General features: G+C 41.7%; 2 protein-coding genes across 7 annotated transcripts in view; one reads left to right on the plus strand and one right to left on the minus strand.

Moving 5' to 3' along the window:
* LOC128339312 (endogenous retroviral envelope protein HEMO-like) overlaps nt 1–24,696 on the plus strand; it is a 163,645-nt gene that overhangs the window by 128,416 nt on the left and 10,533 nt on the right. The window lies entirely within an intron of this gene.
* PCNT (pericentrin) overlaps nt 11,754–24,696 on the minus strand; it is a 153,641-nt gene continuing 140,698 nt past the window's right edge. For all 5 annotated transcript variants that reach the window (XM_053282994.1, XM_053282993.1, XM_053282992.1 and 2 more), the window contains 6 exons: nt 22,432–22,596; nt 19,921–20,159; nt 18,656–18,744; nt 17,014–17,170; nt 14,631–14,740; nt 11,754–12,179 (listed from right to left, as the gene is read on the minus strand). In XM_053282994.1, the coding sequence (XP_053138969.1) occupies nt 12,151–12,179; nt 14,631–14,740; nt 17,014–17,170; nt 18,656–18,744; nt 19,921–20,159; nt 22,432–22,596 (789 nt within the window). In that variant the 3' untranslated portion in view covers nt 11,754–12,150. The remainder of the gene's footprint in view (nt 12,180–14,630; nt 14,741–17,013; nt 17,171–18,655; nt 18,745–19,920; nt 20,160–22,431; nt 22,597–24,696) is intronic.

Here is a 24,696-nt window from a genome sequence, read left to right on the forward strand (position 1 = left end):
GATAATTTAGTTCAATGGGGAAGTAAATGATTTTCAATGGGGAAGTAAATGATTTCGTTCAATGGGGAAGCACAGCTCCTTCTGTTCTGCTTGCACAAGCAAGAGCACCGGGAAATGAAATGGAGAGGAAATATATATATATTTTAAAAACATATGCACGTACATACCCTCGATCTGCCAAATGATCCAGCCAATCCCCAGCACACACAAAAGGAGGAAACATGAACCTGTCTGAAAAATAAGTCTGATGAGAAACAAAAGCAAATGTGATCGAAATCAAAAGCTGAAAGCGGATGAGAGTCGAGTTGCACATTTGTTCAAATATCCAGGCAGAAAAATAAAAATAAGAATATTTCTCATGCAGAGGATGGAAAGGGACTGTAAAAATCTACAAATCATTGCACCACAATTTGAACCGTCCACACCACATCATGCTGCAACGCATAAACGATGTGGCAAACCTTCTACAATGCAAAAATACAGTTATTTTCTTGCAATGCATTTACAACGTTGTAGGGCTACAACACATCAATAAAATCCAAGACAAGGCATCGGAAATATGGATGGCACCCTGCTGACAGTGCAACAACTGCGATGTCGCAACTTGGGAAATATAGAGGGGCACTTAGCGGACACGTTGTGAATCTGTTGTAGTCATGTGCACGGACCAGTTCGGAGGCCATTCTAAAGGCCTACAGATCGGTCCGGACACGGGGTGGTTTTGGTTCGGGTGGGGGGTTCCAATAAAAACAGGGGGGGCTTTACTCACCCCTTCCATCTAAGGCACCGTAATTCTTGTAGTAATCGGGCGGCAGGGTGCCGCCGGCTTCAATCTCCGCTGGCGCGGCTCGGGCTCCTCCATTCCTATACGTAATCGGGCGGCAGGATCGCTCCCAGTCCCTGCCACCCCCTTCAAGCTAAGCCCCCACGAGCTGGAAGAAGCCATTTCCTAGAAGCCATTTGCAACTCAGCCGGCAAAGTGAACGGGGACGGCAGGAGAGTTCTCCTGCCGACCCCTTGAGATGGGGGGATATTTGGCAAGAAGGGGGCGGCAGGGGACCTTTGGAAAGCTGCAGGGGGCGGCCGTTTTGTTTCAAGCTTGAAACAGGCTCTATATTTGAAGGGTGTTTTGTTTCAGGTTCAAAACACTTGAAACGTTTTGCACATCCCTAATAAGATTTTTTGTGTGTGTGAGGGAAGCAGCTATACAACAGGTTGCCGGTGGTGTGTGTGTGTGTGTGTGTGTGTAGAGATTTGCATAGGATGTCACCAATTGAGAGACTTCAGGGAAGTCCTTGAGGCTATTCACACAGTTTGCAAAAATCAGGCTAAGGGAACCTAGCCCGATTTTTACAGCCCATGAGAACCACCGGGCTCAGCTGCGAGCCCAGTGGTTCCAAAGCGGGTCACCCGCTTCTGTAGCCCGGTGCTTAAAGTGAGCTCTTCACAAACCTGGTTTTATTAATTGTGAGTTGCCACGGCACCGCTCCGCACCGCGGCTACTCACGAGTATACCTCCCAGAGAGTACTCGCGCTGCGCATGCTGGAGCTTACGGAGGCTGATCGGCCCCCGCTCCCCCCAGCTCTGTAATGGAACCAGCAGTTGTGTGAGCGGCTGCTTCGGCCGCCCAGAGCATGGCAGTTAACTTCTTGCTCAGATAAATGGTAGAAGGTGGCCTGGAAGTATTGGAAGTATTTATAGAAAATACCTCCGTTTGATGGTTCTAAATTTCCCGGCAATCAATTTCATGGGATGACCCCTGGTTCTAGTGTGTGTGAGAGGAAGAAGAATTTCTCTCTCTCCACTTTCTCCACACCATGCATGATTTTATAGACTTCTATCATGTCTTCCCGCAGTCATCTTTTTTCTAAACTAAAAAGCTCCAAGTGTTGTAGCCTAGCCTCATAAGAAAGGTGCTCTAGGCCCTTGATCATCTTGGTTGCCCTCTTCTGCACCTTTTCCAGTTCTACAATGTCCTTTTTTAGATGTGGTGACCAGAATTGTATGCAGTACTCCAGGTGTGGCCGCACCATAGTTTTGTATAAGGACATTATAATATTAGCCATTTTTTTCCCCAATCCCCTTCCTAATGATCCCTAGCATGGAATTGGCCTTTTTCACAGCTGCTGCACATTGAGTCGACACTTTCAATGAGCTGTCCACCACAACCCCAAGTTCGCTTTCTTGGTCAGTCACCGACAGCTCAGATCCCATCAGCGTATACTTGAAGTTGGGTTTTTTTTAATCCCAATGTGCATCATTTTACACTTGCCAACATTGAACCGCATTTGCCATTTTGTTGCCCACTCACCCAGTTTGGAGAGATCCTTTTGGAGTTCCTCAAAATCCGTTTTGGATTTCACTACCCAAAAGAGTTTGGTATCATCTGCAAATTTGGCCACCTCGCTGCTTACCCCTACTTCTAGATCATTTATGAATAAATTAAAAATCACCGTTCCCAGTACAGATCCCTGCAAGACCTCACTGCTTACTTCCCTCCATTGTGAAAACTCTCCATATATCCCTACCCTCTGTTTCCTGTCTTTCAACCAGTTAGCAATCCACATGTGTACTTGTCCCCTTAGCCCATGACTGCTGAGTTTTCTCAGGAGTCTTTGATGAGGAACTTTGTTGAAAGTTTTTTTGTATACTATGTAGGTATCCTATGTCAACTGGATCACCTTGATCCACAAACATGTTGACACTCTCAAAGAACTCCAAAAGGTTCATAAAGGGAGATTTATCTTTGCGGAAGCCATGCTGGTTCTCTCCCAGCAGGGCCTGTTGTTCTGTGTGCTTTATAATTTTATCCTTGAGGATGCTTTCCATCAATTGGCCTGAAACTGACATTAAGTGAACTGGCCTGTAATTTCCCAGATCGCCCTGGATCCCATTTTGAAAATCGGTGTTACATTGGCTACTTTCCACTCATAAGAACATAAGAACAGCCCTGCTGGATCAGGCCCAAGGCCCATCTAATCCAGCATCCTGTTTCTCACAGTGGCCCACCAGATGCCGCTGGAAGCCACAGGCAGGAGTTGAAGGCATGCCCTCTCTCCTACTGTTACTACCCTGCAACTTCTATTCAGAAGCATCCTGCCTTTGAGGCTGTAGGTGGCCTATAGCCCTCCGACTAGTAGCCATTGATAGACTTCTCCTCCATGAAGTTATCCAAACCCTTTTGAAGCCATCCAGGTTGTTGGCTGTCACCACATCTCATGGCAGAGAATTCCACATGTTGATTATGTGTTGTGTGAAAAAGTACTTCCATTTGTTGGTCCTAGATTTCCCGGCAATCAATTTCATGGGATGGCCCCTGGTTCTAGTGTTATGGGAGAGGAAGAAGAATTTCTCTCTATCCTCCAGTACAGAGCCCGATTGCAGGGATAAGTTATATATTTTAGCAAGGAGGTTGGCAATTTCACATTTGAGTTCTTTGAGAACTCTTGGATGAATGCCATCTGGTCCAGGCAGTTTGCAAGTTTTCAGTTTTTCCAGACAGTTTAGAGCATCATCTCTTGTCACTTCTATCTGACTCAGTTCTTTAACCTCCATCCCCAGAAAGGAACAGGTATATGCTCAGTATCCTCTGCTGTGAAGACGGATGCAAAAAACTCATTGAGCTTTTCTGCAACCTCCATATCCTCCTTAATAATCCTTTTCACTCCCTCATTGTCTAATGGTTCAACAACCTCCCTGGCAAGTTACCTGCATCTGATGTATTTAAAGAAGTTTTTGTTATTCCCCTTGATGCTTTTAGCTAAATGTTCTTCAAACTCTCTTTTCACCTCCCTTATTGTCACCTTGCACTTCTTTTGCCAGAAGTGCAAGGTGAAGTTTGTGTTCCTTTCTGTTCTCTTCATTTGGACAGGCCTTCCAATTTCAGAAGGAATTCTTCTTCCCCATTATGGCTTCCTTGACATTACTTGTTAGCCACGCTGGCATCCTCCTGGACTTAGTGGTCCCTTTCCTCCTTTTGGGTATACAGTCTAACTGGGCTTCTAGTATTGCGGTAAACTCCATGCATTCTGGAGTGAAGTCACTCTCCTGATTTTCCTTTTCAGCCTTCTTTTCACAATATTCCTCATTTTGGAAAAGTTTCCTCTTCTGAAATTCAAAGTGTCTGTGTTAGACTTCCTTGGTGATCCTCTCCCTGCATGTATGCTGAATTTGATCACACTATGGTCACTGTTCCCTAAAGGGTTGATGACACTGACATCACACACCAGGTCCTGAGAGAGTTCATGCAACAACTTTTTGTGTGAACGCAATTCTCTTTTGTCTGTGGAAGGAGCTTCCAATAATGGAGTACCCCTTTGTTGAAAGTCTGGATGCTATTCAGTAGTATTCTGAATAACTATAGGAACTCATCCTACCTAAAAGTGTGGATTGAGTTGTCATCTATTCACCATGTAGGTGACATCGTAGTGCCATCAAGTCCAGCACAGCACATAGCTCTCGGTGATGGTCAGCCAAGCTGTGTGCTTCAGAGGGTGGGCAAAATATAAATGTTCTGCCATGTAAAATAAAGTAATATCTGTGGAATTGAGCTGAGACTGGGAGGCACATTTCCATTTGTTTTTATTAATCTGTATTTCTTACTCTGACAGATTTTAAATTAATATGAGCTTTTGAGCAGATGGCCATGCTTTAGAAATAGGCAGGTGTTGACAACTGATTAATGTTGTATGTATCTTGCATACCAGTCTGTTGTTCTCTAACAGCTGCCTGTTTTATGTTGACTAGAGATTAATTTAAGGGGAAATGTGTGGGAATTGCTGCGGGTCATATAGCCTTTGATTACTTCTGTGTCGTAGTTTGTTTTTTAAAAAAACTGAACAATGGCATCTTCACATGACTTCCGAATACAGAAGAGCCAGCAAAGACAATATCTTGGGATTTCATTTAATTTGGGTTTTGTGCTTCTGATTGTACTAGGCCAGCCAGCCAGCAAAAGGAATGCCAGTTGTCAAATGAAAAAAATAAAGTACATCTCTATAAAATGTCAGTTGGTATATTGGAAAAGGTCTGGATATCCTAATCCTTGGATTTTTCTTCTTCTTAGTAACCATCTTTCACTATTTTCCATAGTCTCTTAGAAACATATATAAGAGTTGAGCTTAATTCTCCTTGCTTGTGATCTCTGAGCTGTGACTCAGCACTTTCTCTTTGTTATGAGGCTGTGTGTGAAGGGGAACTAAAGATAATGCTCTTATGGAAAACACCAATAGCATTTCAAGGTGAATAATATTTTTCTTTGTTAAATTTTAAAGCTGCCTATCAAATAGATGTGGATTATCTCTCTCTGCTTCAGAACTATCTAGGCTTGGGTTTCTCAGAGTGGGTCTGCCTAAGGCGGCATGAGCTACTGAAAAAGGATCATGAACTTCTCCCTCCTGTTTCCACACCTATTTTGACAGTATTATTAGAGCTGGTCTATACAATATTTTTACCCTGTGGTTCAGCATTTCTGTGGTGAAATGCTGAACATTTCACACGCCAGCCATACTGTGAACCAGAATTCAAGGCATTAGTTTGGGGCCATCATATAGAGACCTTCTCTGCTCCTGCTGGTTGTGACTACCTTTGGTATGTGGGTTTAGGGTACAATTTTCTGTGACGGTCCCAGGTTTTGTGGTTAATTCTGGGAGGTAGGGCATTTGATGAGATGAAGATAACCATCCTTGTAAAAGTAACATGTAGACCAGTTCTGACTGAGCTAAGTGATAGAGTGCTATTTTGCTCTGATTTTCCTCCATCCATTAATATTGTATAGCTAGATGCTGTGGCATGAATGTGATTTTGCTCCAACCATCTGTAGAGCTACATTGTGATGGGTCCAGTGGGGAACTGGTTTCCCCCGCTGAAGATGCCTACTAAAATGAATAAATTTGGATTGTATTCATATGGGCATGGCTCAGGAAATCCACTAGTCTACTTGTCCATGATGAGTAAAAATTGATGCCTGACAAGTGAAAAACGTCCTGACAAGTATACCAGCATAGCTTGAGGAAACATCTGACAAGTAAAATATTTTGTGTGGCTGGTGAACTGAGCCAACATTTTTTGACCCCTGTGTTATGAATGTAGATGAACTGTCTATCAAATGTATACATACCATGTTTGCATCAAATTACAGCAGGTTAACAGTTTGTGCAAATTAATGGGTTTGGATACTGCTACACACATTTGACTTTTTCTTGGAACTATTTAATTCAGTCAACTTAAAATTCTGTGTTTTTAGTAAATAATAAATGTTGCTCAATAAATGTTATAAATTAAATAATAAATGTTGCTCAATATTTACTTCCTTTACTTTATTTGAAAATCCACTTGTGAAATCTGGTAACACTAATCTAATAGTGAGCTCAAAAAGGCCCATGTTGCCATCTCCCCCCGCCCTCTTTTAATTTTTTTTTAAATGGATTTGGCAGAGACCCTAGATTTAATGTAAAATATAAAATTATTTTAAGGATTATTATTGATAGTATGCCGGTCGAACAATATAGGGATGATGTCTGACACTGTAATGAGACCTGATAGCCTTCAAGCAATTATTCCTTCAAATAAAATATTCATACACTTCCCCCTTCAACTCAAACATCTCCTGAAGCTATGAATAAAAAGATAGGATGGTTAGCAGTTTAACACTCCCTTATATTAATAGCTGTATCAACATAAAGGCGCTGTTATGAGACTTTTTACCATCTGGGGGTCATTTACTATGGACATACAATGATTTACTCACCCTATGTACATTCGTTGGGGTCTAATTTAAAACTTCAGTTTTTCTGAAGGGTTATTTTAGACCGACATGAAAGGTTGCACAGTATGGAGAGGGTTACTAAGGTCTTTCACACAACCATTTGGGGTATTTTGCTGGAGGAAAGAACCCCAACCCTGATTCCCACCGATGATTAGAGCCTTCATTTGGTCACTTCACCATTCAGATGACTGCAGCAACTTCTTTGTCCATAAAGAGAAAAGGGGAACTAGGTCCTTCAAGTATCCCATGATGTACTGTGCTCCCAGTAAAGAGACAGGTCTTAGTACAGCATCAGCTGTACCCGCTGACTGGCCCCTCTAGCCGCAGAACTCTATGATAAACATGGCCTCCGGCAGCCGAGAACAGTTTTAAACAGTGAATTCAACATAAAGTCAAACTCTAAGGTTATGCAGCTGCTGTTTTTGTCCTCTCTTAGTTAAAATCAAGGTTAAAAAGTTAGGCTGCTGCCTACATTTGAGTAGACTTGAGTTGGAGGGCTTCGGCTTCCTGTGAGTTCTCATGAGCAGCAAAAACTGGGTTTGCTGCCTTTTATCTTTATGTTGGTTGTGAGAATGAGCTCACGAATCAGTTTATCCAATTATTGTAGGAGAATACATAGAGTGTGGTGTTACAGTTTTGTAGGGGAGATGCAAAGATAAAAGGTTTGAATGTACACAAATGGAGTTTTATCTCTTTAAAACAGTATAATCTCACCAAATAGGGGACGTTGCCCTGTCCCTAAAAACAGGCTGTAATTCCCAAAGCCTGAATTTGAAATCCAGATTAAATTGAAATCTGTTCTTTGCTGGGATTAAATGGATGATTGAGTGCTCCTACACAGTGTTTACAGTACTCTGACCATACGGATGATCTCTTTGTATTAAATACCAACTAACATCTCATCACTTTTAGGAAGCTGTGCCTCTCAACTCTCCCCATTCATATCTGATGACCCCGTCAAAGTTTTACTGTTCCGTTCCCTGAATACATTTTATCCCTTTCATAATTTAATCTGCATGGCACTATTGATTGACTGTGCATGTTGTGTTCCAGTGGGAAATACAAATGTCAGTATTAAGTTATTCATGTCCCCAGTTAACTAAGGAAAGAAATGCTCATGTACTGCAGATGTTATTGCTTTGCTTTCTCCAAAGCAAGGTTAAAAGGAACAGCAATTGCAGACACCATGTAGACACCAAACAGAGCCCACAGTTGTGAATGCACAACTTAAGCAAGCAGATAGATGCATTTTCAATGCAGAAAAATTGAAACAAAATTGGGACTGTTAACTGGGCAAAGAGGCACTTTTAAAAGTGGTGATTATCTTTTTTTAGCAGTGGGAGAGCAACTGGCCCTATCCACCCTCAGCACATTACCCCTCCAGTGACTGTTGCTGGTGTCTATCTTATGTTTCTTTTTAGATTGTGAGCCCTTTGGGGATAGGGAGCCATCTTATTAATTTATTATTTCTCTAAACCACTTTGGAAACTTCTACTGAAAAGTGGTATACAGTGGTCCCTCGACTTACGTAATTAATCCATTCCGAACGCACGTTCGGAGGTCGAAATTTTCATAAGTCGAAGAGCACACCACGGAAGTCTGGAAACATTCGTAAGTCGAGGAAACCGCATCTAAAAATTCGTAGGTCGAGTAAGCTGAATCTAAACCAGCAACTACTTCCGGTCTTTTTTGTCGCTCGTAACTCGAAAACATCGGATGTCGAGTAGTTCGTAGGTCGAGGGATTACTGTATAAATATTTGTTGTAGTAGCACGAATATTTATATCTCCCTTTTCAAAGTAAGTTTCCCAAAGCAGTTTACATAGATGTAAATATATGAAATGGTTCCCTGTCCCCAAAGGGCTCACAATATTTTTTTTAAAAAACCCCAAAGAGGTATCTGCTAACTCTGCTTCTGCCTTGAACTACCTCTGCTTCTATTCAAGCACTAATGTTTGCATGATGATCCTTCCTTAGGCGAGGATTTAACTCTTCAACTAGCCGGGGTGAAGGCTGTATGCAACCATTTGCAGCCATTGAAGGTGCTTGATCTTGGTCAGCAAGAGTAAGTGTTGCAGGTTGGGCTGAAATGGTGAAAGTTGATGTAGATGATGTTGTTTCTGTGGAATCTAGTAGAGAAGAGAGCGTATGTGAACGTCCATGATCTGGTCCCTGAACAAGACTGGACAGATCGACATCAACATAGATGGTAGGCTGTGGTGATTGATTGACATGAAGGCATTGGATGTCTATCCAATGACATTGACATTGAGAGTGATGTGGAAGGCTTGGGCAATGATATTGATTGGCCTGAAGATTGTTTTTTCAAAAACTGAGTTGACACCGGTATCAATGTCGGGGACTTGTCCACAGACCTCGATGCATGCGAAGATTGCTGGCTAATAGAAGGGACGGGTGCAATCACAACTGTTGAAGATCCCAGTCGTGATGTCGATGTACTTTTCGTCACTGGATGAGCAGACGCTGGTAAATGTGTTCGGTGCTTCAATATCAAAGACCCCTTGGTGTGAGGATGATGCTTCTTTGCTAATGGGGAATGATTGGAATCCTCCTTGGAGGTCCACTTCTTCTTCTTAGGTCTCTTATGGGAGGCAGAAGCAGAAGACATGGAGACTCCTGCGGGGCACTTAAACACATTTGCCTACAACATTGAGGCAGTGCCCAGTTGATGGTAACACTACCCTGCACTTCGTGCACTTTTAAAAGGTCCCCCCCCCATGTCCATGAGTATAGAATAACCCAAATACAGTATGGGTCTAACCAAGAAGAGCCATCAGCACCAAGAAATGAAACCAAATCAGTTAGCAAACAAGTAGTCCATTAAACAAGCCAAGGTAGTCCATTAAACACTCCTGCCAACTAAGCAGAGGCACCTTTCTAAAATGGTAATTCTCTTTTAGCAGGGAGAGAGCAACTGGCCCTGTCCATCCCCAGCACAGCATTCCTCCAGTGGCTGTTGCTGGTGTCTGGTGTTTCTTTTTTCAGATTGTGAGCCCTTTGGGGACAGGGAGCCATTTTATTAAATTATATCTATGTAAACCACTTTGGGAACTTTTGTTGAAAAGCAGTATATAAATATTAGCTGTATTAGTTCGATCAATTCTCATCTTAATATTTACTGATGCAAGCCTTAGGACATGTTGGGAGATTCATCCCAGTCGTATGAATCAGATTATGGTTCAGCATGTTTTGAGTCCTAAGATGTATCTGGAGGAGCAGCAGCAGCTTCCTGCAGCCTCACCCCAGACATATTTACCCAAGTGAGTGTAATGGGAAAAGCACTGAGGAAGGACTCAGCCTCCCAGCACTCCCCACCTGCCTTCTCAAGATGGCTCTGAAATGCAGCAGGGCCCCATGCTCTTTAAAGGGACCCTTGGAACCCGCAAGGGGGTCAATGAAATATTTGGGTCTCTCATAGAGGGGCTTTTTGGGGATGCTCCCCTCTACATGGTGCCTGAAGGGTTGTGAGAATTATTTGGCTTTGGCTGTTTAGAGCAGAATATTTGTGCAGACCTAAGTGTTGGTACACACATTACATGTGTAATGTAGAGATACATGGATAGGTAACAGATGAAGTGTCCCTGTTCTCGCTTTCCCTCTCCTTGCTCTCAATCGGTTCCTGTGACATGTGCAGATATCTGAAACAAGGAAGGCCACAGTGGAGCGAATGAGCTTCTGCTTTGCATGCAGAAAATCCCAACTTCAATCCCCGGCATGTCCTGTTCGGGCTGGGAAAAGTTCCTGTCTGAAGACCTTGAAAGCTGTGACCAGCCAGTTTAGTCAACATGAACAGTGGTTTGACTTAGGAGAAGGCACGCAGGCCAAAGCAGCAGCTCCACATTCCACAGCCACTTCCTGCTCCCAACGTGCCCTAATGCAGCCCCAGCAGCAGAAGCATATTTGCTGCTTTTGCCTCTTCTCTTCTGGCCTGGCAGGTGACAGTGCAGACTTCTTAGGTGCCGTCTCACACTTTGGCACTGCATGGGGAATCCTGGACTAGGTGCTTTTTTGTTTTAACTGTAAAACAACTGTGTGGAGTTCCAATCTGAATTGCAACTGCAGCAGGGAGGTAAGAGGTTGTTGAACTCTTTATTTCAGCACTATTTTCCAGCCCAAAATCCCACCTCCCCACAAAGTGTGTTAGCTCTGGTGGCTTTTAGCTGGCTGGATTTGTCCCTTGGCTTGCCAGCTGTCAACCACAGCTGGCAAACCAGATGTCACAGGGTATGCAGTAGGTTATGTTCATACCCTGTTATTCCTCTTATTTTTCTTTGTAAACCACTTTGAGCACTTGTGTTGAAAAGAGGAATATAAATATTTGTAGTAATGGACTTACCTTTTTCTCCCTTTTAGTGTACAGCCTTCTCTAGCTCTCCCAGGATGAATCTTTCCCAACCTTTTTCATATAGAAAACCGATTATACTAAACACTACAGCCTCCAGTTCTACAAAGGGGATCTTTTAAAAGTTGTTTTAGAAACAGCTAGGAAAGGTTGGTGGAGTTAACTAGTGTTGTATTTAGATGCAGGCCCTAAATTTTAACAATGCTATAATAAACCACTTGATGTAGGTAGTGACATTTTGTGAAAAGATGTGAAAAAAATGAGGCAGCACCATTTATGTTTCCCAGAGTTTTATATCTTCTTTACTGGTGTAGCAACTTTGAAATCACATACTGGATAGAGGGCTGCTCTCAGAGGATGAGAACTCAATACAGTGTTATGCACCAGCTGGAAAAATGCAGCACGGGGTGAAAGCTCCTTCTCTCTCTCTCTCAGCTCAAGCATACCCACACAGGTGATGAGCAGGGAAGCTGTTCTTGGGACAACTATGATCTCTAAAGGTCCCCTCCAATCATGATACATTAATTAGATCAGAAGACAAAACCTTTCTCAAAACCACTGGAAAGCAGCAATTATGAAATGAAATAAAGTAGAAAACACAACCACAGTAACTAAACAAGAATGTAGAGATCAAAATGACTTTTAATAACTGTTTGTGTAGAATCCAATTGAATTATTTTAGTAAGAACAGACACATATTGGCACTTAACATTAAGAATACAGTGATGCAGGCTTGCTTTAGCTGCCAACTTCCTAGTTATCCCAAATAAAAATTGTGATGCATTATTTTCAAATTACATAGTCACTGCCCTCAAAGTAAAAGCACATTAAAATGTAGAAACATTTTGTATAAAAATCTGATGCAAATCTCTCAGACACAGACCCTTTTATTCAATGGCATGCCAGTGTTGACAGGGTATGTGTAAGGCAGATATGTGACTTGTGCAAGGCATTCCTGGAGTGGAGAAGAAAATGGCAGGTCAAGTTTTCTGTAGTAAAGATCCAAGAAGTGTTCTCACATTTAAGGTTTCTCTTGTCGTGGAGATAATCCTAAATTCATACAGATATAAGTCAATTTTGACATCCTACTAACATTTCATTTTTAAAAACAGGATTTATGCAGTGCAGGGAGGATGAACATGGTTAAAAAAAATTTAAATTTGATTTTTAATTTTTAAAAGATTACTGTATTCAGGTGCATGTGGGAAAGGACTGCCTGTGCCTACCCACCAAAACCAACACCCTGCAATCATCAGTACTGCAGCCACTTACTGCAGTTGTATCCCAGAGAAATGGGATCAAAAACGTGAATGAAAGCTAAAGATGCAGGGACTGAGGTTGAAAATCAGCAGCCAGAAAAGTAATTTTAAAAATTCTCAAACGCCAAAGCTGTGCAGTACCACAGCAGCAGGAAGGTAAAGAACTCATGTTTGCAGAAACCAAAGACTGTGGTGTGCCATAACCCTGGGAAACTATTTCAAAATAAAATCAGATGTCAACACAAAAGGAAGATCTGTGCTGAGCTCTCACTGGAAGAGAAGTCGGGAAATTAGGGGGCATGCAGGGGCTGATCCATGAAAGCCAAGGGGCTTCCGCCACCCCCACGGAAGTCACGACTCCCCGTTAGTGCAAATACCATCCACACCTTTGCTGCCGCCTCCTCCTCCTCCTGCAATATTTTATATTGTAGTATAAAATAGTATATTTCATAGTATAATATAGTATTTTATAAATATAATAACTGAGATGTGTCAGATGGGCAGAAGAGGTCCCGGTCATTGGCATCCCTGGACGTTTGCATCCGCTTTTTTGCGTCCTGGACATTTGCATCTCTAACCCACAGTATAACTAATATTTCCATATTAGATTTCATAAAAACAATTTTATTAATTAAAAAAGAGATTGTAGCATGCATCAAAATTAATTTATAAGTCTTTAACAAGTATGCATGTTGTGGGCAACCCCTCATAAGAAACTATTTTGTCCTCAGGATTGTAACATGCAAGTAATGATTGAAGGCACTTCTTGAGATTCATATTTCTTGGTTGGAATAGGCGGTCATATGTTTCTTTAGTCTTACTGGGTAGGAGAGCAAATACACGGGGAATACTGAATGCACCATCTTGGACATGGATGCAATATATTTGATAGTAGATTTGTGGGGAAATCTTGAAAGTGCCATCTGCTGCCCAGTTCTGAAATCGTGACAAGTCATCCAAACCCTCTTCTGAAGCAAAGATGAGCATTCTATTATCATCATTTATGCCAGTACCAATTGCAAGAAACCTTTGTCGTGTTGGGAGAATACAATATTCTTCTGGTATTTTGTAATTACATCTTTGGTTTGGTATAGGCGGAGCATTTTGTTCTTTCTGTCTCCAACAATGAACATTTCTCCCCATTGCTGAGACAGAGGGCATTTCTGCCATTGAAAATTCATCATGTTTTGACAAAGTTATTCCAATGAGATGTCTGGTTGGTTCTTGTGAGGTTGTCACAATATCTTTCAACTCTGAAATCGATTCTTTTGCTCTTATTGCAGCAGCAGAACAACCACGGTTATGCTCATTAATTCGTTTTGTTACTACATCGCTCTCGGTATGAACTCTTGCTTTGCAGGATCGTACCACACATCTCCAGTAAGTTTTCGTGCCCACAACATTTTTCTTATGATAGTGATAGCTATAATTTCTGTAATCAACAAGTATGTTTTCACCTATGTTTGATTTCACGAGCTGTGACATAGCTTAGTTTCTTAAAAAATTACACAATAGGGAATGTTTAACATATATAAATCTCGACTGTTCAGAACAGTGCTGGACTCACAAGTAGAATGAAGTTGGTTGGCCGAGACAGCCCTCACCCTTTCTCTTCTAATCATACCAAACACATGTGGGGATTTGTTTATAAGTAGCTCAGTCACAAACGAGGCACCCCTCATGTGCCTACAATTATGCTAATTGATTAGATGGGATAAGAGGCTTAACATATATAACATGGGGTTTACTTATAGTTGGGTTAGGGACGCAAGTGTCTGAAATGCAAAAAAACCAGATGCAAATGTCCAGGGACGCCAATGACTGGGACGCAATTGACCAGGATGCAAATGCCCTAGTACCGCCAAGAACACCACAGTCCACACCAAGGTAATCTCACACAAAGTCCTGTGGACTCTTTCAAGATGCTGATTTACCAGGGAGCTTCAGTAGCAAGGAGGGGGTGGTGAAGATAATTTCTATAAGGCAACTCTGGATGTCACCCACTCAGCTGAATGGGGTTATGCCCAAGTGAGTGTGCTAAGGATTGCGATCCTAGTTATAAAAATCATGCATTTTCAATTCTCCTCTGTAAAATGGATCATAGACAATCTCAGCTGAGTTCATTGATCAACGGATGTTGGAATAAATTGAGACTGAGCAGGAAGAGACTGTCTCCATGTGGGGGAGTAAGACATGATTTAAGCCAAACGCCCACCTCAAAGTTTATCAGACTCTAAATTACCTGGCATCATAACTCCTAGTCGCTGCTGAATGGCCTCCAAACGAGCAATGTATTCAGTTAATGAATGTTCAGGCTCTTTAGATGATGCTTGAGAAGCAAAGCTAGAGAATCTAAAGGATATAAAAATAAATGTAAACCTTCCCATTTAATACAGTCATCAAAACACAACTGGTCTGTTTGGCTAGGTACACTAATATAAGAAAAACAGCTTCTGAGCAATGAGCATGAATTGCATTCAACTGTACAGCCTGCAGAGTGGAGCTGGTATGACTATCTGAAAGGACAACAGCTTCCAACACTATAGCCTACAAGAGTTTCCCAACCTATTTCATCCTGAGACACATTATATCTGTCTACCTACATTATCACCCCAACACACATACTCCCGCCCCCCGGTGGTGGCAAAGCTGCTGTGCAATTTTAATTTGTTTGTTTTAGTTCCCTTCCCTCTCTTTATTCTTACATAATTTTTAGTCGTATTCGTGGCTGTCCCTCGTATTCCTACGGGAGGTGATTTACCCAATAATGCACCAGGAAAGCCGTATCACTCCCTGTGCATAGGGGAGCGGGCCAGCTTCAGAAGCAGGAAGCTTAAACCCACTCCCTTATGCACGGGAAGGATGTTTCCTCCCCAGCACATTATGGGGCAAGTCAGTTCCACAAGCAGAGAGTGTAAACTCCCTGCTTTTGGAGATGACTCAGAGCAAGTCAGCGTGGCACTGCAGCCAGTGTCTCACTGGCCACCAAGACTGCTTTGCTGAAGAACTGTATGATGCATCAGCATCCCAAGTGTGTGCAAAATAGAACACTTCAGGTGCTCCTGCGGCAAGTAGTAATGCTACGCATTTCTGGCAGGACTAATATCGGAATATATTTAATATTTACCTTCTTTGGATCACAGCCGAAAATAGGAGATCCCCATAGCTACATCTAGTATTTTCTTTTCTTTGATTGAGCAGTTTTCCAACTGCAGATTCTACAAGGGGACTACACATCACTATCTCTTACTGCCATAGGAAAAGGAAATGAACTAGTTTCTTCATGGTATCAAATTTTAACTGGATTTCAATTACTGTTGATATTGGCTGATATCCAGACTGACCCTATGTCAAGACACCAGGATTTTTGGTTGTGTGAGGGGAGCTAGGATCTTCAGATATTCTTTTCCCTCTGTAGCTGCCTGTGGCTCCAAAAAACTAGGGTTCCCTCAACCCTGATATTTCCTCAGTCCTGATCTTCACCAGATGCTAAAATGACATCAAACTGGCTCCAGTCAAGTCTCCATTCCAGAGTCAAAGCATCTCAAAAACAAATACCTTCCCACTAGAATGGACCACCACCAACACCTTAGCTCCAAAAGGTGGAGGACTCAAAGAAGGATTTCAGAAAAAGACAACCAGGCAGGTTCAGATGGTGGGTAGTTCTTAAGGTATCTTGGCCTTGAGCCCAGAAACAGATTCAAGAGCCACTGCAGCTGTTTTAAGACTGGCAAGATGCGAGACTCAGATCCCGTTAGTAGTAAATATGGCAGCTTAAATAGTAACTAGTTTCAAAGTGATGTGAAGAAGTGTCCTTTTGTATGTGCTGCAGTAATGTAGACAGGATGTTACCAGGGCAAGTAAGTAAACTAACAACCCCTATAACCCTCTGATGTATGCAAATAGTATCACCCCCCTATTGCAGATGTGGGAGGAGATAGCGACTGAAAGAGACTTGCTTAAGGCCACATAGTGAGCTCATGGCAGAGGCAAGACTTTTCAATTCACGGCTCACTTTTTGGTTCTCACATGAAGCTTATGCCAATTTGATGAAGTACCATTGATTTTGAAACTAAGAATATTTCTTGCTGTAGGAGTTAAAGTGTTTTTGACTGACCAATAAACTAAATTTAAAAACACTGAAGTAGAAGAACTTGACTACATTAAGAGGCACAGTGGGGAAATGCTTGACTAACAAGCAGAAGGTTGCCTAATCTCTGCTGGTACTATAACGGGCAGCAGCGATATAGGAAGATGCTGAAAGGCATCGTCTCATACTGCGCGGGAGGAGGCGTTTTCTTTCTGTGGGTGCCAGGAGTTGAAATCAACTTGATGGCACATTTTACCTTAGAATAACTTGGCCAGGACACAGGATGAAGTACAGATTGATTGTACAAGCTGTTTGTAGTGTATATTCAGTTATAGATAACACAAAAACTGCTGGTGCAGACAAATCCAAAACAGAATTGAAATGTTGTAGCAACAACTCTCATTACAAAGGAAGCTAAGCAAGAATGTTTTGATATGTGATTCAAACTGTAAATACAATTACTGAGAACAATATATTACTTAGGAAAAGCAATTGTACAGATAAAATGCATACACACAGCGAGCTCTGTACTAACCCATTATGCAAGGAATGTGATGATTTAGGCAAACTATTCAAAAGTCGCTTGACGTCATTTCCGTTGCCGTATCCAGCTTCTTGAGCTGCAGGAGACTCTACAGTGACATGTGTGAAGGGCTGCTGCTGGTTTAAGACCTCTATCCTCGCTCTGGCATCTGCATGCAACAATATATAGCTTTCAAATACAAACCAAAAGCTATCTGAGAAGCTCAGGTACATACAAAAACAGATTAAAAACAAAGCTATAATCATATATCGTTTACATATTCTTCTTTGCATAACAGAATCATATATACATATAAATTAAATGCAGAACCTAGAGCAAGCCAGTTTTTCCAAGTATGAGCCATATCAACAAAAAGGCAACCGGAAGCAGCCAACCATTCATCACCTATTGTCTTTTTGCTTATATGAATGATAACTTCCGTTTAATGCTCAGAATGTACTGACAATATAAGCAAGGGTTCAAGTTAATTTAATCATTTTATCATGTATGCACATTTTGTGTGTGTTGAAAAGCAAAAGAAAATCTTTTAAAATGCCACCATCCATATCCATTTAACAATGAAAACAGAGCATTAACAATTGTAGGTGGATGGTGGACTTCAGGATTTTGTCTCTTGCAAGCCCTTCGCAGAACTTGCTCTGTGGGTTGCCCCTTTTGTACAATCCTTGATTGCACTGAAGGAAGGATGGTCAACGTCCTGACTAATGTTACACGTGTGCGAGGCTCCTGTGCTAGCTAGTTGCACAAAGTCTGGAGCTTGTGAACCAGACCAGTGTTGTGCTAGCACAAGTGTGCTTGTACTTGTGCAACCTCATATGTTTTCAAAGGCAAGTTTTGTATAATAGTGTGATTTTGAAAATCCCTGTGGCTTCATGCAGCTATGAAGTTTTTTTTTTTGCTCTAGTGCAACTCTGTCCATTGAACAGGCACAGCATTAGTCGGGATGTCAGCTACTATATATAAGGAGAGCAAAATCATCCCAACCATCTCAAATTATTTCACAGGCAGGATGGAAGCATAAACGGAATGAACTTGCTAGTTACAGGTGCCTTGACTGAAACATTTAACATCAATGGCCAATTAACATTTCATGCACTGAAAAGGGTTTTGCATGTGCATTTGGGGATGGGCATTTTTGCTGATCCTTCTGCAATCCTCTGTGCTCCCCAAAAATATGCCCCTAAGGGTCTTGCGTCTATCAGGGACTTATTTTTGGGAGGCACAATGGGCTGCTGAAAGAGGGGGAATCAGTGAAAATTGTGCTTTGCAAAAGGTTTTTCAGGGCATAAAGTGTTGGTCTAGATGTCAGTCAACATTTGGGATATCCAATACAGTGGTGTAGCCAACACTAAATTAGGTGGTGGCAAAAGCCCTCGGTTGCAGGTTTCTGGGGGCTGCCTGCTGGCCATTCCAACCCCCTGAACTCACTGCTTGCCCAGTACTGGCTGCCTCGCTGCCCCATCCCAGCAAGAAGAAGTCGCCCCTCTGCACTGGAATGAAACAGAGTGCCGGTGTGGTGACATCATCAGACTACACTGGGGCAGTTTTGGCTAGGTGCTGCGTGGCAAAGGCAGGCAGGGGCAGGCAGATCAGCAGCTCTAACTGTAATACATATTCCAGAAGAAATTCTCACATGAGTTGTGTCCAGTGCTTGGAAATGGGGCTCTTGGTGCTGTTTCTTTCTTATTTATTTTCTGCCATTTTTTCACCAGAAACTTTAACCTTGGGATAAAAAACAACAACACCCACATACATTAGACTATTTAAACTACTTTTTATAATGGTTTAAGTAGCACATATAACATTGGCACAGTGAACAGGACATCTCATTGGTGCAAATACTGTATGCCCCAGAAATCTTATCCATTAATTCTAAGAATCACATGCACTACCCAGACACTTTAAAGGAGAGTGGGATAATAAAAACAATTTGGCAGTTGCACCTTACTGAGCATTTAAATGCTATTGCTTCAATGGGATTGGGAGGAACTATCACCTTCCTTTAAAAAAGCAAAAAACCAACAATCCAATGAATGAATCTTTATTCTGATTACCAAACAGATGCATAACAAGACAAATGTTAATAAATATTTACATAAGAATCAAACAAACAACATTGCGAACAAAACATTTGCAACAGATTAAAACCCACTCCCATTTTATTCTATATCTATCCTGGTAAAACACACCTCTTCTGTTGGACTTTACTCACTATTAAGCAGAACTTGGCAAACATTTAGCAATACAGGAGAACCTCATTATCCGCGGATTAATTATCTGAGGATTTATGCATCCATGGACGGGTAAAAGACACCCAACCTCAGCATACGTGGGGAAAAGGGGGGGAAACCCATGTTGACCTCGCATATCTGTGGGTCGGGGGTGGTCGGAAGTAACTAGGGAGGTAATTTCCAGCCTCCATTTTGTTTCTTGGAGCCACAAAATGGCTCCATTTAAGGAGGGGGGGGGAATGGCGATGTTTGGGCGATTTAGCATTCTGGGGCACCGCACAACTCAGGGGGAGCAGCAAAGCATGATAAGGAGCTCCCCCCTGCATTTCCCTGTGAAATTTGGCCAATTTCCCATCCTTTTCAGCTGACCGGGAACCTAACCCCCACAAACCCAATGACTTCAATGCTCCTGTATATAGTTCAAATCTGTTAAAAGGTAATTTAGATAAAGGTTATCTGACTGTCCTGGAAAGTCTTTTAAAAATGGCATCAAATAATGATGCTGAATGTCTTTGTAAAAATCACAACAGAACAATACATGAGCCATTGTTTCAATACTACCTGATTTGCATGGGCATTGATGTTCAGCATATGATAATCTACTGTGAAAAGTAACAATAAGAGAGAATATTCGTTGATGTAAGTATTTTGTAGAAAAGTTGATTACCTTGATATTGCAATGACCACTCTTACAGCAGACCTAAACTTTGTAAAAGAACGACTCCGTGATTCAGAAACATTCAAATCAGGAGGGGAAGGGTAGATGCCCATTCGTGCTATCAGGGAGAGTGTTGCTTGCTCACATTCCTGGAATCCGCCCAGAAGCAGCAGAAGGTATTTTTTCTGATACACCAGAGCTTTCCTAAAGCTCTCCGCTCTCAAATACTTCCTATATATTTTCTGCAGCTGAACAGACAACACACAGAACATTTTGCTTACAAATGATTAAAACATTAAGAACATAAGAACAGCCCTGCTGGATCAGGCCCAAGGCCCATCTAGTCTAGCATCCTGTTTCACACAGTGGCCCACCAGATCCCTCTGGGGAGCCCACAGGCAAGAGGTGAGGGTGTGCCCTCTCTCCTGCTGTTGCTCCCTTGCAACTGGTATTGAGAGGCATCGTGCCTCTGAGGCTGGAGGTGGCCCACAGCCACCAGACTAGTAGTCAATTAAAATAATGGCTCTGATTAATCAGGCATCTACCAGAGCACCTGCTCCCCGTTCTTCAGGATGAAACAACACAGAACTGTAAAACATCTCAATTCTGGGGAAAGGAAAAGGCATAGGAGAGAGGAGGACAACAGTACCTCAGTCAGCCAGCGTCAGAGGGCATGTGGATCTTGTCCCTTCTCCATAAATGGTGCTGGGCAAACACAACCATGGTTTTGCTGCCAACCACCTTGCTGCCTAATAGTCTCCCTTCTTGAGCTGGCAGAGAGAGGCTTGGATCTGGTATCAGTGGGGCTGCGCTCATCCCTTAAGGGTCAAGTTCACAGCTTGGGATTGCTACTAGAACAGGTCTTTAATCTGTATGCCTTGGTGGCATCCGTGGTACATAGCACCTTTCACTAGTTTAGGCTGGTGCGCTAGCTGCAATCTCTGTTAGATAGAGGCAACCTGGCCACTCTCACCTGGTAACATCTTTCCCCCCACTTAACACACACACACACACACCTGAGAGCTTGTGAATAGGAATAAGAGAGATTTTTCATGGAAGCTGATGGAGAGAGGAAGAAAGGGTGAATTTGTGGGCTGTGTTTATTGGGGTTTACCATCCCTTAAATATACATACTCCACTTCCATATTTTTGTGAGCTATTTCCTCAAAGCTGCAGCAGCTGTATCACTATTTTATCTGCTATTTATTATTTATAGTATAGCTTTAAATTTATATGGTCATCATAAAGCAGTATAGCTTTAAATTTATATGGTCATTTAATTTTTGGCTGTGAGTACAGTAAAAGTTACTTTACTGTACTTTTAGTTTTTTTTATTGCTGTTTGAGAATCTGTCTGTATTGAAAAACAGAATATACATGGTTTGCATACCATAGTTGACGTGAAACCACAGTTTGCATTAGGTCTGAATTCAGAAACTGTTGATAAAGCAAAGTTAGAGCTATTGCTCTGCCTTAAGAGGCTGCTGCACCATGGCAACAGGAATGAATTTATGACCTTATGAAGTTGAGTTCTGAGCAGGTGGCAAACAAAAACAGATAAACAGTTCTAAGTTATAGCTCTCTTGTTTTGTGTCTGGAAGCTCCTACCATGGTTCTTACCTATGGTGAGAACAAACTATGTCTTTGCATTATGTCTGGACCCAATCATAGTGTATGTAGAGAAAGATGACTGTAGCACGTATATACCCTTAAAGAAAATGGGATATATGCAATCACAGAAGAACTTTCAGTCACACAAAGAGGAGACTTTAGTCAATCCCCCCTTCACTCCCCAGCCCCCTACACTCCTCAAAATTCACCAAGAGTTTGGGGACTTTTAGAAACAGAATGGTATAAAGAAGCTGGAGAGGAAGAGGGTCAGCAAAAATCATGTCCTCACAACATGATTGCAAGTTCTACTGTAAGTGGAAAGCAGAATTAGATATAACCCATATCATAATTTTCCATTAGAAATCTTAAATTTGCACATCTGTGCAATCAATTGCTCAATTAACAAAATCCCTATTAATCCCCTAAAAATTTTTTACTTGAGTGAGAGCCCTACATTTCAGTGATCATGAAGGCAAGGAAGCCTTTCAACTTTTTGGCATATCATTAGAGGCAGTGAAGAAAAAGGGAAAACACTGAAGGTATCGGAGGAAATGGTTGTTGAGGAAAGAGGGAAAGGCAGGACTGATAGGAAGAGCTGCAGAGTGAGGTTGTCTGGAACCAAGGAGGAATGTTTTCTATTATGAAAGAGAGACTGGCCTTGGAACCTTTGTACAGAATGTACTTCCTGACTTTTCTTAAACAATACAAGAGAGATGACAGGGTACTTGTTTTGAGAATTCAGGACTTTAGACCCAGAGAAAACTCCCATTTCCCCTATTCATCTCATTCAATCACCCAACACCTCATCTGTTTATCCTTCCTGTTCCAGCAAAATTACACTCCATAAACTCTTGCTGATATGGAGCAAAACAAAGTTCAAATGTAAAGATGGTATGAAGAAAAAGACTACCTTCAGGTTGGAAGATCCCATAACTGACTTGTTTTCCATCACAAAGTTAGTTTTTGTTGCTTCATACTCTGTTGCTTTCAAACAATTCTGCAAATCAAGTTGGGCTTCCTGCCAAGTAATCCCTACCGGTTCTTGCATGGAGTTAAGGCCATAGGTAGATATGGTCTAAAAATAAATTTCAAAGAATGACTTATTAAAGCCAGCATGGTGTAGCAGTTAGAGTGCTGGACTAGGACCGGGGAGACCTGAGTTCAAATCCCCATCCAGCCATGAGACTTGCTGGGTGTCTCTGGGCCAGTCACTTCTCTCTCAGCCTAAACTACTTCACAGGGTTGTTGTGAGGAGAAACTTAAGTATGTAGTACACCGCTCTGGGCTCCTTGGAGGAAGTTCGGGATTTAAAATGCAATAAATGAATGAATGAAAGAAAGCCTTTAAGCTTCAGTACAATAAAGCCATTGAAATTTTCATTCAACAAAAGAATAAAACCCCCTTGTAGCGTCATAACCCACTAGAAATTAAGTTTAAAGAGATTTTAGGGCATGCTGGTATTTATTTGTCATATTTTTATACCGCCTGATATGTAAATCTCAGGCAGTAAAGTTAAAGTTAAAATATATATCTACAAAGCTTTTAAAAGTCTGATTACTCGTGTGGATTATCGAATCTTGTGTTCATATGCAAGTAGTCTCAAACAGATGCAACAACTGTTTTCTCATTTTAGTTTGCGGAGCAAAGTCATGCTGTGGTTTAACTTTAGTGTTACAGTACAAACAGTACTTAGTGGTGTAGCTGATAATGCAGCTTCCTGTATTTAGGCCTTTTAAGGTTCTTTGAGACTACAGTAAAGGTTAACAATAAGATAACTTTAGGAAGAAAATATTTAGACATACAGATCTCTTTCTTATTTGTCGATCCTGTGGGGGGTAGAACTGTGAACCCTTAGCTTATTGAGCAAGAGGTCACTTGATGCAGGACCAATGAAAGAGATTAGTTTTAGGAATGAAAGTAGGCACTGGGCTAAGTCTGTCCTTGTTCACGCCCATTTTAGGCAACGTTAACCACCACCAGAAAGGCCACTTCAAGGTCTGCTTCCCAAAGGCTATGAGATTTATTGAGAGCTGGATTGTGTAGTGGCTAAGGGACTGAGCTGCAAATTTGGAGTTTCCCACTTTGAATATCATCCCTGCGCCATTAACTTATTAGATGACCTTAGGCAAGCACTTCCTCTCAGCCTCAGATTCCCAGTTGCAATATGGGCTGTTCTAGGGACTAACTGCGATAACATATGTGAAGTGCTTCGTACACGCAGAAAGTGCAAAATGAATCAGCAAGTATTACTGAAGATCTTAGAATCATGAACATTTATCTGGATTTGTAAACAGAAGTATTGAATTGAAATACAAATTACCCTTGATTTAAGCAACATATCCACAACAATACTTTTAAGTAGATTTGAATGCTTGAAAAGAGTCCACAAATACTTAGAGTAAACTTTTATCTTGTCAAAGATGGAAGAGACTGGGATGAACTTAGTTGCCTGACATCTGGTGAAGGAAATTACAGATAGTTCGAAATCTCAAGTTGCTAGATCTCAACAAATAGAGTTTTGTTCCCTCCATGTTCTAGTTCCCTTAGAAATCCAGACTAGAATGCCCATGCACATATAGTTCTTCCTTGAGGAGACTATGATCTCTCCCTTGCCCTTTTCAGATTCCTTTTCCTGGGAAAAGGTCCCCACTTGTCTGTAGAACTAATGATCCAATCTTGGGGATCCCCTGAGATCCACAAGATTCATTTTCAAACTTGATTGATTGATTGATTGATTTCTATACTGCCCTTCCAAAAATGGCTCAGGGCTGTTTACACAGAGAAATAATAAATATGATGGATCCCTGTCCCCAAAGGGCTCACAATCTAAAGAGAAACAGAAGATAGACACCAGCAACAGTCACCGGAGGCCCTGTGCTGGGGGTGGATAGGGCCAGTTATTCTCCCCATGGTTAATGAGAACCACCACATTAAAAGGTGCCTCTTTGCCAAGTTAGCAGGGGTTACTAAACTAGTGCATAACACATCAGCTCAGCTCGACCAACACTAGCTGTTCTTTCTTTTTATTTGACATTGTTCACAGACTATTATATATCACAGTAAGAGTGCTGGATAAAACATGAGGTATGAAAGTGGTTCATAGAACCAGCATAAAGTCATACTTCCTAGTCTTAACCTGGCCAAGCAGTTCAGAAGGAAATCATGGTCAACAATA

Source organism: Hemicordylus capensis, chromosome 1, assembly GCF_027244095.1.
Source record: "Hemicordylus capensis ecotype Gifberg chromosome 1, rHemCap1.1.pri, whole genome shotgun sequence".
NCBI lineage: Eukaryota > Metazoa > Chordata > Lepidosauria > Squamata > Cordylidae > Hemicordylus > Hemicordylus capensis.